Below are 17,449 nucleotides of genomic sequence, written 5' to 3'. Positions count from 1 at the left end.
AAATCTAAAGAACGTCTACCTTCCACCATTACATATAAAACTTGCTTTGATGAAAAATTTTATAAAATAATAAAAAAATAAAGGTTTTACCACAATATATGGAAGGACACTTCCATTGTAGTTCTTCTTTTTTTTAATAATTAAATGAACGTTGTGTTACCTGCAACAAAAGAAAAAAACAGTACTATATGTGACAATGATAATAAATCCTTTTTTCAACTTACTATGTTTTGGTTATGCTAGGAATTAATACATTCGTAACGTAAATATTGTACTCATATTTTTATTATGAAATACGAGGTCTGATAGTACTCATTACCATTCTTCAGCTGTAGGTTAGCTTTTTATGCAGACACTTGGGAGAAAATCACTCAAATTCAAGGACATAATATTTCTAAAGATTACCATAATCTTAAGCCGGACCTAGCAGGCATTCAGCCAAAACCTAGAGATCACTAGCAGGAAGAAAGGAATGAAGAATAAAGGAAAAGAGTAGAAGTTAGAAAAGGATGATCTAAAGAGGACTGCAAACGATTCCACTCTAAAGAATGAATCTACATCTTTTCTACACAGTGCGTATCAATTTTACTAGTAATCCATTAGATTAGGGCTTCTTCATGTAGGATATAAGTAGACAATTACTGATACAGAATACCTGTAGAATTACTGCGCAGTGCAGGTGAAGAAGCGATTGATAGATTGTACAAACTGGTGTGTAATATTTATAAAAAAGGAAAGTTCCGTAAGACTTCAAAAAGACTTTGGTATCAAAATTATGATACCAAAGAAGGCAGGAGCAGATAAATCAGAAGATTAAACAGAACAATTAGTTTAACTAGTCACGCATCAAAAATCTTAACTAGAATTCTATACAGAAGAATTGAGAGGAGAGTGGAGGAAGTGTTAGGAGAAGACCAATTTGGTTTCAGGAAAAGTATAGGGACAAGAGAAGCAATTTTAGGCCTCAGATTAATAGTGGAAGGAAGATTAAAGTAAAACAAACCGACATACTTTGCGTTTATAGATCTAGAAAAGGCATTCGATAACGTAGACTGGAATAAAATGTTCGGCATTTTAAAAAAATTAGGGTTCAAATACAGAGATAGAAGAACAATTGCTAACATTTACAGGAACCAAACAACAACAGTAATAATTGAAGAACATAAGAAGCTGTAATAAGAAAGGGAGTCCGACAAGGATGTTTCTAATCCCCGTTACATTTTAATCTTTACATGGAACTAGCAGTTAATGATGTAAAAGAACAATTTAGATTTGGAGTAACAGTACAAGGTGAAAAGATAAAGATGCTACGATTTGCTGATGATATAGTAATTCTAGCCGAGAGTAAAAAGGATTTCGAAGAAACAATGAACGGCATAGATGAAGTCCTACGCAAGAACTATCACATGAAAATAAACAAGAACAAAACGAAAGTAATTAAATGTAGTATAAATAACAAAGATGGACCCCTGAATGTGAAAATAGGAGGAGAAAGGATTATGGAGGTAGAAGAATTTTGTTATTTGGGAAGTAGAATTACTAAAGATGGATGAAGCAGGAGCGATATAAAATGCCGAATAGCACAAGCTAAACGAGCCTTCAGTAAGAAATATAATTTGTTTACATCAAGAATTAATTTAAATGTGAGGAAAAGATTTTTGAAAGTGTATGTTTGGAGTGTCGCTTTATATGGAAGTGAAACTTGGACGATCGGAGTATCTGAGAAGAAAGGATTAGAAGCTTTTGAAATGCGCTGCTATAGGATAATGTTAAAAATCAGATGGTTGGATAAAGTGACAAATGAAGACCTATTAGATGAAGAAACAAGCATTTGGAAAAATATAGCTAAAAGAAGAGACAGACTTATAGGCCACATACTAAGGCATCCTGGAATAGTCGCTTTAATATTGGAAGGACAGGTAGAAGGGAAAAATTGTGTAGGCAGGCCACGTTTGGAATATGTAAAACAAATTGTTAGGGATGCAAGATGTAGGGGGTATACTGATATGAAAAGACTAGCACTAGATAGGGAATATTGGAGAGCTGCATCAAACCAGTCAAATGACTGAAAACAAAGCGATTCGGGCACGATATTATACTTCCAAACAGATTACAAAAAGATAAGACTCGGAACAAGCAAAGCAAGCAGAGGTATATGTAAGACTGTAATTTACATTAAAATAAAAAACATATTAGCATCAACATTAAATTACTAAAATTAAACATTTTGTGTTAAAAGGAAAGATCCCGACTTACTATCTATTCCATTCATATTTTGTTGAGTTCAAGTGGCAAAATTTTGCAAAGGACCTGGATATAGCTATTCTTTGTACTTCATCAATAAATTAATTACAACCAAATTTTTACCCCTGTTTCTTGGAGAACCCAAAGATCACTCTTCGGACTGTTATTTCTGCTTAATAAATATTAAAGGGATTACGTCAAAATCAAAACATACAGTGGTGTACCCTAACTTGCAATCTGCAATAAGACCAGTTCCACACTGGAAAGAATTGCCCGTACTAAAGCCTCCAGAGCATGTGACATTAGATGAAGTGAGCTCAAAGTCTGATGGAAGTAAGGAAGAAAAAAAACAGATTCTGGTGATACAATTTTTCAACAAAGCAGTTCATCCGAGCCTCATTTGCTGACTCAAGAGAATCTTAACGATCTCATACGAGATTTAAAATTATCCAAAAAAACAGTCTGAAATGCTTGCTTCCCAGCTAAAAGGACGGAATCTTCTTCAAAAGAATACAAAGAAATGTACTTATCGTAATCGTTATTCTGAATTTAAAGATTTTTTTTCTGAAGAAAATGGCTTAGTGTTTTATAATGACATTTCTTTTCTCATGGAGACACTTTGTAATGAACATAAACAAACAGAATGGCACTTGTTCACCGAATACTCTAGAGTTAGTTTAAAAGTTGTTTCTGCATAATGGCAACAAATTCCCATAGTATCTGCGGCTAACTCTGCTAGTATGAAAGAAACATATGAAAACTTTAAATTTATATTGGAAAAGCTTCAATATTCAGAGTATGAATGGAATATTTGTGGTGATTTGAAGGTAATTGCACTTATTCTTGGTTTGCAGCTCGGTTACACAAAGTACTGCTGTTTTTTTGTGTAAATGGGATAGTAGGGACAGACAAAACCGTTTCCTTAGAAAAAAGTGGCCTAAACGCGAATCACTCATTCCTGAACAGAAAGATGTGAAACATGACCCATTGTGTAATCTTAAAAATGTGCATCTACCTACGTTACACATCAAACTAAGATTAATGAAGAATTTTGTCAAGGACATGGACAATACTCGTGGTTTCATGTACTTAAAACAGAAGTTTCCTAAAATTAGTGATGTAAAAATTAAAGGAGGAATATTTGTGGGTCCACAAATATGACCACTAATGCATGATGAAAAGTTTGAGGAAATATTGAATCCACCAGAGAAAACAGATTGGCAAACATTCAAAAATGTTACTCAAGAGTTTTTTGGGAAATCGAAAGGAGGAAAATTACCGTGATACTGTCAATGATCTTTTAAAAATTTGGGTTATACTATGTACGTATAGATGAAGATGTATACATAGATACGTACTATGTACGTATCTATGTACCTAGATTTCTTCCCAGAAAATCTTGGCACAGTGAGCAATGAGAATGAGGTACACTTTCATCAGATTTCAGCTATGGAAAAGATGTATCAAGGAAAATGGAGTCCTAATATGCTGGCCGATTATTGTTGGACCATCAAGAGGAATGCTGCACAATCAAAATATAGCAGAAAATCATCATTTCTTACTTTCTAGATGAGTCAAATATTTGAATATTGTGTAATTAAGAATGCAAAAAGTATTAAAATGTTTGAAATTATAGATGCCTGTCTCTCAGAAACCTTGTGTAATTGGAAAAAACCGATATCAGATTTAAATTCAATAGAAAAAATACTATTAGAAATGCATATTTTTCTTCCTAGGGACAAAAAAAAATTACTTTTTATTCCCCAATGTTATTACTTAAATATGAAGAGTTAGGAAATCTAAAATTTTTGACATGAGTTGAGTAAAAAGAGTAACAAAGGAGGGTAAGTGAGAGTAACTAAAAAAAAAGAGATTCTAACATAATTTTTCATACGAATTTAGATTATAAAAGAGCTCAGTCACCACAGATTTATTTTTATTAGATAATCCGTGGAAAGAACAACAAATTTTTCATTGTTTTTCTTGAAGGAGATAAATTTTAAACAGTTGATAACTTTAAATATGGTAGTTCCAAACAAAACAATTTTAATGGCAAACCAAGACAAATTTACACTGAATGGACACTTCATCATAACACTTTCAGAAACTCTTCTGACCTTCCAAGGACATCAAGAAGTTGACAAATATAATAAATTGATTTAGCACACATAACAAAATGAATTTATCAAATTATTGTAACAAATACACAGATCACTTCCTCATGTCCCTGTGCATGTGTAAATTGTATGGCCACAGCAAATAAAAATCACCTTGCACGCCTTATCTAACATAAGTAAAATATTCAAAAATAACAAACTTAAAACAACAGAAAATTTGACTTTTCTCTCCATGTAAAGAAAAGTGTTACTAAAACACAAAATTAATGGATGTTTTTTTTTTCTCTTTAAAAACACAATTATGTTCCTCTACAATGAATGACAGAATAAATATGATTTTATAAAAATTAGCAATAAAAACACTTCAGAAAGGAACTTATTCAACAATCACACAAATAAATCTTTGCAAATAAAAATTGTCATGTATACAAAGTTACATATTTTATGGTTTCTCTTGAACCCTTATGATGACAGTAGAAATTTCAGAAACAATTTTTTACTCATTTAATGGTGGTTTTGAAAAGTTGTAATGACAACTTTGAATCTTTTCTATTAACAGGCAGCATTTTTAAAATTATATAAATAATGTAAGCATACCTTTTTACACACCTATGCTTCAATCAGAAATGTTTATTATGTACATCAGAATACGCAGTTAATTAAATAAATAATATTGTGAATATTACTCTAATTAAATGCATTATGTAAACAATAAAACAATAAAAATTAAAACCAAAAAGAGAAAGGCGATTGAAATAAATTTGAAATTTTGATTTAAAAAAAAAGAAGAGATAATGAAATCAAAAGTAAAGTAAAAACACTAAACAATAATTCATGCTAACAAATGCATTCCTGAACTTGTACTAATATATTCTAAGAAATCCAACGAAAAGGTAATGTAACACTTACATTTACAGAAAATACTGCCAATTAATGGAAACGGTTCTCAAGTTTTTTTTAAATACCTAATTTCATTAATTTACTCTTTTTTTTCTATTTCATTCTATTATTTAAATGTAGACAAACCTAACAATAGACTGGTTATATTATTCGGTTAACTTCACCCTTTTAGAAAACCTTGAACATTAACTAATTTTTATAACTGTTAAAAAATTCACTTAATATAGTAGAACCAATACCTTCTTCAAATGGTGTATAACAACCGATTCGGTATGTTCCATCAGCAAGTGAAGTAATATGGTTTTCTGTGAGAGACCGAGATGGATTGGTTATAGTACATGTCACTTTACGATCTTCTACTTTTCCAATTGCACCAGAATCCACCAGACACCTGTAACAGAAGAACTTAATAATGTATTATACATAAAAAAATTAACTATTTTATTTCATTTGATTATATTATTTTAGACTAGAACCTAAATGTACCTCCTACAGTAAAATAGTATTTTTTCTGTAACTGCAAATTCTGATAATAAAAATTATCAGAGATCATACTACCTTCAGGTGTTTTTCACTTCTTGAAAAAAAATTTAGATTAAATTGGAATAATTATGACTTTCTCATAGTTTAACTAACTGATTATAATAATTAAATTTTATTACATTTATATATCCTCAGTTTAATTATTTCAGCAGTTTTTTGTCAATTATAGATTCCAGTAACACGCAGTGAAACTGTACTCAACATTGTTTAAGTCTGTTTAACTATGGGAACTAGATTATTAAATGAGGCTTCAGCTATTGAAATTTTATTCTTATTTCACATCCTTCAATTTTCAGGATGCTACTCCTTGAGACAGTCCAGGATTTATACAACCATTAGTTGTAAAGGGGTGTAATTTATTACCTTATCTAAAATCTTTTAATGTAATTTTCTGTAAGTTATTTCTGGGTTAAGAGTTACAACTGAGTTATTGATTGCTTCCCTTTTCATGTGATATTTGAAAGATCAAGGCTAAACTGTACAAGCTATTTTAACACCATCAATTGCTTATTTCTATTACCTGCCTTGGTTAGTACTTCAATTCTAATTTACAAGACATCCTGGATCCTGGTATGAGCCATAAAATAGCTACTGTACTATTACTATTCTTAATAAGTAAGGGATGCAGCTATCTACTTTCCCTGGTCAATAAAGCTGTAATATCCTCTTCAATTTTGTGTGTGTGTGTGTGTGTATATATATATGTGTGTGTGTGTGTGTGTGTGTGTGTGTGTGTGTGTGTGTGTGTGTGTGTGTGTGTGTGTGTGTGTGTGTGTATGTATATATGTATCTATGTATATGTGTATGTATATATATGTATATATTGACAGTGCTGTATAAGTAACTGAAATTCTAATTAAATGTAATTGGATGAAGGAGTTAAGATGTAAATTTTTGAATTTATAACTAATGTTATTATTGTTATTAAACTATATTATTTAATTTTGTTTCCTGAATTATGTGTATTTTTAATTATGTGTACATGTTTATCTGTAATCTTGTATTTATGCAAAGACACTAATAAGACACTAATAAAGACACTAATAATATAATTGTGTAACATAATTAAAACACCAGTATTACTCTTATTTTTATGAACTAATAATTATATGAGCTATGATTATGAACCAATGACTAATAATTATTATGAACTAATGATTAAATTTTGTATTTTTAATTTATATTGAAATTTTTAATTTATATTTAATGTATATTGATTTTTTTGATTTTTTTATGTACTATTGTGTAACACACAAAGACTATAGTTAGCTGTCCTATTACACAAAAAATACAAACAAACAAATAAATAAATTATTATTATTACTATTGCAAGAACTTTGGTGGGCACCACTTACTCAAATAATGGCAATACATTTTAAAAAAAATAAAAGTTAACATTTATCGGTTAAAAACTATACACACCAAATATGATTTCTGTCACGATCAATTAAAATATTTTAATTTCATTGAATTGCACTAATTCACTTTAATTTATAATATGAAAACAATTTCATATTCACCAATAAAACATAAAAAAATACTAGTATAGCAGTAGGGTAAGTGCTCAGAAATTATTTATTAAAATATACTATGAATTCTTTAATGCAAACCTGAAACCAAATCGTGGAATTGAATCCTATTATAATCATTTTGCAACACCTATAACATCTGAAGGAGCAACATTTTCAAAATAAAAGTACGTGAACTAATTTAAACGAAAATGACTGAAGCCGTGCTTAATAAACCAGTTCCTGTTCAATCTGCTGTAACGAAACACCGAATCAAATTCTATAACAATTTTTTTTTAAAAACTTATCATCACTGACTGTCCTAGGCAAGAATATAGCAAAGTTCCACTTCAATAATCTTAAAAAATGTAGTAATGTAAATTGCAGTTCTTTTTGATCGGGTAACTGTATACTATGATACTATTTTTTTTTGGAATGTCTTAGTCGATATCTAAACAAAAAAAAAATCATAACTGTATTACCTGTACAGCATGTCTTCCTCCAGATTTTGGTGTGTAACTGCATGTATATGTACCATCTCTGTTGTCTCTCAATTTCATATCAACATTAGTGCTCTTAGCGTCCAAAACCTGTAATTTTAAATAAAACTAATGAATACATTAGAAGCGATACAATAAATATTTTTGTATTCGATTATTAACTTATGACAATTATAGACCGGTTACAAAATCTAAGTAAAATTTTACATGTTGGTGAAAATGAGAATTTTAATTATACATCAGGTTTCTTTCAGTTTAAGTTACCATGAAATAGCTAAATGTGCACCATAACTATTACCTGATATGAGGTAACTGACACAACCAGTCTCAAAGAAGTAATGAGTTTTCTGTACAAGACACAGTATAGAAATTTAGGAAGGATTTACCTTTGCTTTGTTTAACATCGAAATACTGGAATCCACTGAAATATGTGTGACATTCAATCATACAAGTGATACCTTTAATCTGTTTATCTCATTACATTACACTTTGAGAAAACTACACCGATGGTGATCTTATACAAAACATAAAATAGGAGCAATATTTTTTGCACAACAATAAAATAGGACAGATATGAATATATTTAATACATTAAAAACTGTATAACTTAATTTTAACAGCTTCACTTAAATTATTTAAAGGGGGTTATATGAAAGTAATGCATCCGCTATATTCTCATGGATCTAAAATGCATTGCAGTTCCTATATAAAATCTAATTTTATAAAAATAACGCCGCCATATTGGTTAATCAAGCTAATGTAAAATGCATTATTTTTTTACTAAATAAAGAGTAATAAAGTTATTACTTACTTTAAATAACGTCCTAAATTGTGTTCAACAGTTATTTTTCTAGAATATTCTATAAAAAAAGTTCATCATTATAAACCCACGTACATACACCAAAACGTTAACGACGAAAGTGAAATTGAGTCGGTAGATGGCATCATAAATACTTTTAAAAAAATTATTAACAATTTTACATATAAGAAATTTAATAATAATAAAAAAAAATTATATAGCTTGAAACACAAACGTTTTGCCACTGTTTGTTCAAAAAATATTTATGATAGTTAATAAATAAACAGAATAAAATTGTTTCTAAATCTTATTAACAGATTGAAAAATTTATATACATTTTTAATTATGATGTGTTTACAACAAATTATTCCTCGAATTAAGATTATTTTAAGTCAGCTAAAAATGTTTAATATCAAACAAAAACAAGATCGATAAGTAATAATGTATTAGTTGTCAGCTAATTAAAAATATCGTTGAATTTAGCTTGGGCATAATTATAACAATTATTTACTAGCACAGTAAAAGTAAGAATCTGTAAATTTTTCTGTAAAGAAAATACCTCCTGTTTAAATAATATACCTCAATGTTATATTAATGTTTTTTTTCTAAGAGTAAAACGTTCTGATATTTTATCCGAGGCTACTCTTCCATTTAAAACAAAAAAAAGCTAATTTAACACATTTAAATTAATCTATAAAATTTAAAATAAACTGTAACCGATCTTATATCATGCGGTCTAATTTTACGATTCAGCGATACGGTCTTCTTATAATGAAAAAAAGGAATTCTAATAAAATTGATTCGATCGTCTAATTTATTTGTTTCAGACTAAATAAAAATAAGATAAAAATAGATGCAGAAATGATATCGCTACAGATAGAAATAATTACGTGTGGCCAAGATTTGAAATTTTTGTCCGATTTATTAAAAAATATTTTTTTTAAAACTATTTTTAAAATAATACAGAATTGACCGAACTGTTTTGAATCAAGTTCGGACAAAATACAGACGGAAATTTAAACACGGTTGAAAAAATAAAGCACGATAATATTTTGAACAAACTGTTATTTTAGTAGAAGAAGTTTCTTTTATACGCATCGAATGTAAGGGCAACTAATGCTAAAACTGCTAGAAAATCTTTCTAAATGGAAATAATTGTTTCTCGATAAGGAAAACTAATCGAAGATAATTTCCCAATTTCGTATTACTGATAATAACCGAAACCTTATCGACCAGTGATTCCCAAACGGTATGCTGCGGCCTCTTCATAGGGGCGCTTCGAAATATTGTAAAACCTCCATTACAAAGATGCTTAACAAATGTTAATGCGATTCGCCTATCCGAACCTGAGATAAATTTTTGATATAAGAATAACAAAACGGTGGACAGGAGCGAGAACGAAGGAGAAAGTGTCTCCTTCGTTCGAAGGAGCAAATTGAAATTAATTTTTATCGCAGAATTCTTCAATTCTACGATGAATCGTATTCATTTAAAAAGGATAGTTTAATTTATCATAAAGAAATGAATTTGTTATTTTGATTATATTTTTTGAGTTGACAAATGGAAATCGTACTCATACTTCAGCAATATTTCCACTGTTCTGTCTTATACGAACGAGTTGAGTTACTTATAATCTAAATAGATTTGATAAGATAGGAAGTAGTGGGGCTACTGCTGTCCATAGATATTACCTCCTATCCATAGATAGATAGCTTCATCTATTTTGTAGAGGAAATTCCTCTGGTAATCCTGAGAAAAGTTTTTTTTATAACTTATGTGAACGGAAAATTATTTAGTCTAAATAAACGATTTGAAGGGTTGTAGAGTGATTTAATGTGATTCTTTTATTTAAAGGATTTTGCGCAAAACTCGTTTATTAATTTGTTTTACATATCATTTCTATTTCTTCTAATGACTGTACGCAAAATATCTTATAAACTAATATTACTTATTAAGAGTAATATTTACGAATGTAATGATGTTTAATAATTAGACAATCCATTTGGCGATCGTAATAAACATTTTGAATCGGTATATCGATATATAAAATATATATTCGTCTTTTGTGAAGACAGGAAAATATTTCATTTCTCATTCTATAATTCCTAGTAAGCCTGAAAAAAGGATTTCTTATTGAATTTTTTTTTTTTTTTTGTATTTGTTCGTACAAGAGTTATGTATATAAGATAATACGTACTGTAAAGTAAAACTCTATATAATTACACTGCCGCTTGCTAAACAAAAAAGAAATTTCAGTTAAAACTGGCAGTGTAGTCAAAACAAAAATACAGACGCTATTATATGTAATGTTTTCAAGGTCAATAGCATATAAAAAAAACTATATAACAAATTACTTGTACGTGACCACTGTTCATACTTATTTGATACTAGCAGAAGCGGCAATGCTTTTATAGAGAGAGAGAGAGAGAGAGAGAGAGAGAGAGAGAGAGAGAGAGAGAGAGATATTGATAGAGAGAGAGTTTAAATGAACGCAATTGAAAATTTGATAAAACAAATTAAAAAACTGAACTTGACAAATTTTACCTTTCACTTATTCTCCTTCCCCTTTTCCCTTTCCAACTTTTTCCTTTCACCGTTTTCCCTCACCCCTCTCCCAGTTTCCTTGTATAACGTTAAGTCAATGCCCCTCCCATTATTTGATGTCATACCTTATCGGACCTTCCTCTTCCTGTTTATTTGTTATTATTCACAGTATTTATCTTTTAATTTTATTATAATATAAAAATATATACCGTATTTATTCGAGTACCCCTCGCCACGATTTTCCGGACCGAAAAGCTAAAAAAAAAATCGAGTACATACCGGTATTTTAAAGTGCAATAGATGATAAAAAAATACGAAAATATTCAGAAAGTAAAGCGTTTAATTCGTTCATTTAAACTACAATATTAATATTACATTCATAATTAATTACCGTAAGTACTAGTTTAGTTCAGAATCAGTAGGCCAGTAAAACGAAAAGAAAGTACCACGATGAAAAAGATAATTCAATTCGCTTTTTAATATGGGGTTTTATTTTTAATTAATCACCGTCTGCAAAGATATAACATTGCTATTGTAATTATGTAATGTTAATGGCGTAAAATAATTAAATATAAAATGAAATCTATTAATTTTCATTACGCGTTTTCATTTGACGATGTAAAAATATAATTGACAACATTTTGTCGTCGATGTCTATCTTTTTACTAGTTGGAGGGTTTTAAATAACATGTAAATCAATACCGGATAAAAAAAGACAAATAAAAATGATTTGTTATTAAAATTTTAAACAATTTTTTTTTCAATAGACTTTTCTGTTCCACACCTATATTAAAATTGTACAATTTGAACATTCCTCAAATAGCACATTTTAATAGGTTAATATTAAACCGGTGGGTAATATTTAGGAAAAAGGGTAAGTTACGTCAGACTTCAAAAAAAGTGTTATAGTTATGATACCAAAGAAAGCAGGGGCAGATAAATGTGAAGAACACAGAACAATTAGCTTAACTAGCCGCGCATCAAAAATCTTAACTAGAATTCTGTACAGAAGAATTCAGAAGAGAATGGAAGAAGTGTTAGGAGAAGACCAATTTGGTTTCAGAAAAATTATAGGAATAAGGGAAGCGATTTTAGGCCTCAGATTAATAGTAGAAGGAAGATTAAAGAAAAACAAACCGACATACTTGGAAAATATAGTTAAAAGAAGAGATAGACTTATAGGCCACATTAAGGCTTGCTGGAATAGTCGTTTTAAAATTGGAGGGAAAGGTAGATGGGAAAAATTGTGCAGGCAGGCGACGTTTGGAATATGTAAAAGAAATTGAAACGACTGGCAATAAATAGAGAATCTTGGAGAGCTGCATCGAACCAGTCAAATGACTAAAGACAAAAAAAAAGATATTAAAAGTAAAAATATAAAATAATAAATAAATAAATAAATAAAGTATAAAATATTAAAAGTAAAATCGGTTTCATATATTAAATTGAGGGATATTAGAGGGAATACAGAAGTGCGCGGATCTATATAAAATTTAAATTATACCACTCCTTCGGTCACATGTCGGAGTAATAGTGCGTCTCAGCCATTTATTCGGAGGTCCCGGGTTTCCGTTTTATATTCCCACGCAGAAGTTTCTATCTTATATGGTGAATTAATCATAAAAAATCTGATGCGGACACTACATGACTTCCTTGTTCGCCTATTGAATTACATATACACAGTTATTTAAATGAAAAGTACGTAAAATTTTATTTCATTAATAACTTTTGAAAGGTTTTCTTTTTTTTTTTATTTTATTGTTATTACTGAATTATTATTTATCGTAATTTTATTTACAATCAGATGTTAATAATTATTAACAAATCAATTTTAAAAAAATGATAAAAAAAAGGAGACGAAGTCGGATTCGTACCGAATTTAATTATTTCATTAATTAAAATTTAATTTTTCTATAAGTCTGGAACCGATGAAAATAAGTACCACTTATCATATATCATCGAAAAGCTATCGATGAGGACTTTTTACTGCAGTTAAGAAAAAGTCCAAAATCCAAATTTTATTGATCTTGCGTTTTTTGAACGCTTTTGGTCCAGTCGATTGCAATCAAAAAAGTAACTAGACGTTACAACAGTCATAAATCCAAAACTTCAACATCCTACAGCTAATCGTTTTTGAGTTATTCGAGATACATACGTACGTACAGACGTCACGCCGAAACTAGTCAAAATGAATATTTCCGTTGAAATATGAAAACCGAAATTTGTTCTGATCGTTATACTTCCTTTACTTCGTACAAGGAGTAAAAATTAGAAGGACACCTATGTGTCACGATAAAAAATGATTCTGATCAAACTACTTTAATTTTGCAACCGACAGGTCTAAAAAGGCGAATAAATAAAAAATTAAAGCTTGAATAATCTTCTTGACCGTATACTTCAGATTTAAAAAAATAATCAAATTAAAAAAAAGATCGGCGAGAAAAAACATTTAAAAAAATTTTAAAGTATTTCTCCGCGTTTGATCGAGCCCATAGGGGAAATAAAGTTTATCAGCGACTGCAATAACCCACCGGGTTGGTCTAGCGGTGAACGCGTCTTCCCAAATCAGCTGATTTGGAAATCGAGAGTTCTAGCGTTCAAATCCTACTAAAGTAAGTTATTTTTACACGGATTTGGATACCGGATCGTAGATACCGGTGTTCTTTGGTGGTCGGGTTTCAATTAACACATCTCAGGAACGGTCGAACTGAGACTGTAAAAGACTACATACACTTGATGTACACTCATAAATATCATCCTCATTCATCCTCTGAAGTATTATCTGAAAAGTAGTTACCGGAGGCTAAACAGGAAAAAGAAAGAAGTGAACTGCAATAAAATAGTTTAAATCTTAAAATTTTACATTTAATTTCTTTTTTTCGATTTTGCTAAACGGAAATGTTCCATTTTAAAGGTAAAAGGCCACTTTTGTCTTTAACGCTGTATATCTCCCTATCTAAGCAACGTAGCGATAAAATAAATAAAAAAAAGGGTTTTCATCTAGACGATTTAGCTTTAATGATAAATTGTGAAGTCTTTAATGTAGCGTCACAGTTTTTGGCTTTTCTTCATTTTGTGCCGAGGCATTGAAATCTATTGAAAGACTGTGACCGGACCGAGTATCATCCGCTCTCAGCTTAACCTAAGATATGCAATGTTTAAAAATAATAATTGCAATTGCCGTTTAGAAAAAAAGCATCTTAAAAACAGTAATTGTAATTATTGTTTTTAACAGATGGTAAATTTAAAAATTTTAGGAGGCTCTCTAGTAACACCGGAACGGCCAGCAAAGCGGTTCCTGACCGTCTTGTTATATTTTTTTTATGTGCGATAACACTTGCATCATAATTTTTCATCCTAGTAATATATTTATATAGCTTCGTTTCCTTCCCGTAAAGATTTTATTACAATCTATTTTTTTTTTATTTTAATGGATTTATTTTTAATAAGTTAAATAAGAATCTTTTTTTTTTTTTAAATTACTTTACAAAACAGATAAACTTTATCGTAATATTTAAAAAAAAAAAATTATAAATATTAAGGGAGATTAATTATTATTTTAAATAAAATGTAATAAATATAAAATAATCGACAAATCTTGATTTAATTTAATTATATCGAACGTCTATATAAGAAATGTCTTTATAAGAAAACGTCTATATTAACGTGTTACTCGCACAGCAATACTCATACGTACGCGCACACACACATGTACACATGTTTACGGTTGTATTTGAATTGTACAACGCTTGACCAGTACTGTCTGACGGTAGCCAATCAGATAGAAGGAAGCCACCTGCGTGTGTTAAAAACCCCGTCCCTCTCCCCCCTCGTCGCATTAGTTAGACTGACAGAAGTTTTTACTTATGCCTCATCCCAAAAAAATTAAATAAAAAAAGATTTACCTCTAAAATTCCTCTTAGCAAAAGTCCTCTGTCAACGTATAAACTATACAATTTTATAAATTATGTTATGGTATTATTTTATCATTAACTCTTGAAATATTTATTTTTCATTTATTTATTTTTTTTTTTTAAATCTAGCACAAATGAAGTATTACAATAAATAAATATACCTTCAAAACTAGATACGGTGATACAGATGGGGTTGATGAAGCTTTCTATTATTTAATCAAATCTAATGTTCAATCTTGTGTAATGTCTTTATCAGTAATGCAAGATTTCGCACGCACACACACACCGCGAGCAAATGAAATCTGTTACTCCATAATTACAATTTTTGCTTTTTAATTTTTATTAAAATACCAGTAGACCCGGCAATGCTTCGCTATTGCTATATATATATATATATATATATATATATATAGAGAGAGAGAGAGAGAGAGAGAGAGAGAGAGAGAATTTGATAGATTTGATACACAATTGAAAATTTGATAAAAAAATTAAAAATCTGAACTTCACAAATTTTACCTTTCACTTATTCTCCTTCCCCTTTTCCCTTTCCAACTTCTCCCTTTCCCTCTTCTCCATCATCGCTCACCCAGTTTCCTTTTTAGCCTTTCCCGTTTTCCCCTTTTCTCTTTCCACCTTTTCCCCGTTTTCCCGCGCGTAAATCAGTCCATTAGTTTTTTTATCTTTAGCGGACACACATACGAACATGCGTTTTATATATATATATATATATATATATATATATATATATAGAATAAAAAAGTCTATTTGAATATTTGTTTGTTTCGTAAATATGTCGACACCGGCCCCACCTAGCGGGTACAGTTTTTGCAAAAATATTTATTTTCACGTAACTAATATTCATATTCTGAATACGAACTAAATCGGTCCATAAATATAATTTTTCTAAATATCTCAACCCCGGCGCCAACTAGCGGGACCATTTTTTGCGGAGATAATTCTTTCCATTTAAGTAACACGTATTCTGAATACGAGGCAAATCGGACCATAAATACAATTTTTCAAAATATCTCGACCAAAGCGCTACCTAGCGGGTCCAAACTAATTCAGAAACCTTCCCTGGCATGCGTCCAACCGTTCCCTAAATTTTCATGCTATCGGATGAACGGTTTAGAAAGGCTTAAGAGACACACAGACAGACAAACATTCAATTATATATATATATATATATATATATAATTACTTACTTAATAAACTTCTTATCAAATGTTACAACCCTCAGTATCGATGAACTGAAGGCGAACGTTCGACAGAAATCAATGCCCTTGACAACAATGTGCAAAACGTTGCTGTCAAAGTTCTTGCGACACCTGACGCAAATTCAGGTGAGACAGTCAGTATCATCGCTTGGAACATTTTTTACAAATATAAAACATATATTACAAAAATATAGTGTATATCCACAACGACAATGTTTTCCAGCGATTCATCTCAAAGCTACCTCCAAAAATTTTAATAAATAATAATTACCTCTAACATTTTTTTTCTCTATTTTCTTTTTATATGATAGATTTTAATCATTATGTAATTATTTCAACGAATATTACGCTACTGGCTTTTTTCATCTACAATACTAACCGGTCACTACACCGAATACTTCCCGTCTAGCGCTACTGCGTTCATTATCCTTCTTGTGACAAATAACAATCAAAATCTCTTCAATTTTTAAAAATGTCACTTATTGTAATCTCTGCAGAGCCACAGTTTGGTCAGTACAGGATTCGAAACTTTTAATAATTTGAAGTATACGGGTTTCAAAAAAGTCGGTTTCCATTTTAAAAATGGTAGTTATAGTCGGTTACCTGTCCTCCGTACGGGTAAAAAAATATTTCCTACTATTTGAGATATTTCCATGCAAGAAACTTGCAAACTTATGGACGGAAGGGCAAGAAACGAAAAGGACCCAATCCGGTTGTTACCGTAAGTTAGTTAATCCCCCACAATTTTGAAACGGTGAAACATTCGTGATGACAGTAATCATATGGTCCTTCCAGGTTACGTAACATTTCAGAAAAGTCGGTTTAGTAGTTTTTTGCGTGAAAAACAGACTCTCAGAAACTACTAGATTTTTAAATACGGTATAATAGAATTTAAGTTAAACTCTACAAGTTTGTTTAACAGTTTGTTATTCTACTTCAAACCTAAAAAAACGTGTTTTTCGTCACTGAACTTTTCTGTTCTACGCTGGATATCGTGAAAATAAGGGATGATAGTACTGTTTTTTTTAAATTCTATTTTACAGGTCAACAAACATAAGAAACCATCAATTTTAGCCCTTATATAACGCCTTAAAAATTTCAGTAGACTTATTTCACAGAGGAACTGAAATCCGAGCGAAATTTACGCTAGCCGTAACTTTACA

At 30.2% G+C, this 17,449-nt stretch overlaps 1 protein-coding gene across 1 annotated transcript in view; it reads right to left on the bottom strand.

Annotated features, from left to right (window-relative positions):
- The window catches only part of LOC142330207 (cAMP-dependent protein kinase type I regulatory subunit-like), a 144,029-nt gene extending 135,267 nt beyond the window's left edge, over window positions 1-8,762 (bottom strand). The window contains exons 1-3 of the mRNA XM_075375337.1: window positions 8,624-8,762; window positions 7,795-7,902; window positions 5,501-5,652 (exon numbers count right to left, since the gene is read on the bottom strand). Coding sequence (XP_075231452.1) covers window positions 5,501-5,542 — 42 coding nt within the window. The 5' untranslated portion in view covers window positions 5,543-5,652; window positions 7,795-7,902; window positions 8,624-8,762. The remainder of the gene's footprint in view (window positions 1-5,500; window positions 5,653-7,794; window positions 7,903-8,623) is intronic.
- Between the last annotated feature and the right edge of the window lie 8,687 nt (window positions 8,763-17,449).

This window comes from Lycorma delicatula, chromosome 9 (assembly GCF_047948215.1).
Source record: "Lycorma delicatula isolate Av1 chromosome 9, ASM4794821v1, whole genome shotgun sequence".
NCBI classification, from domain to species: Eukaryota; Metazoa; Arthropoda; class Insecta; order Hemiptera; family Fulgoridae; genus Lycorma; species Lycorma delicatula.
The sequence above is the reverse complement of the archived record's forward strand: the minus strand, read 5'-3'. Positions and strand labels throughout refer to the sequence as shown.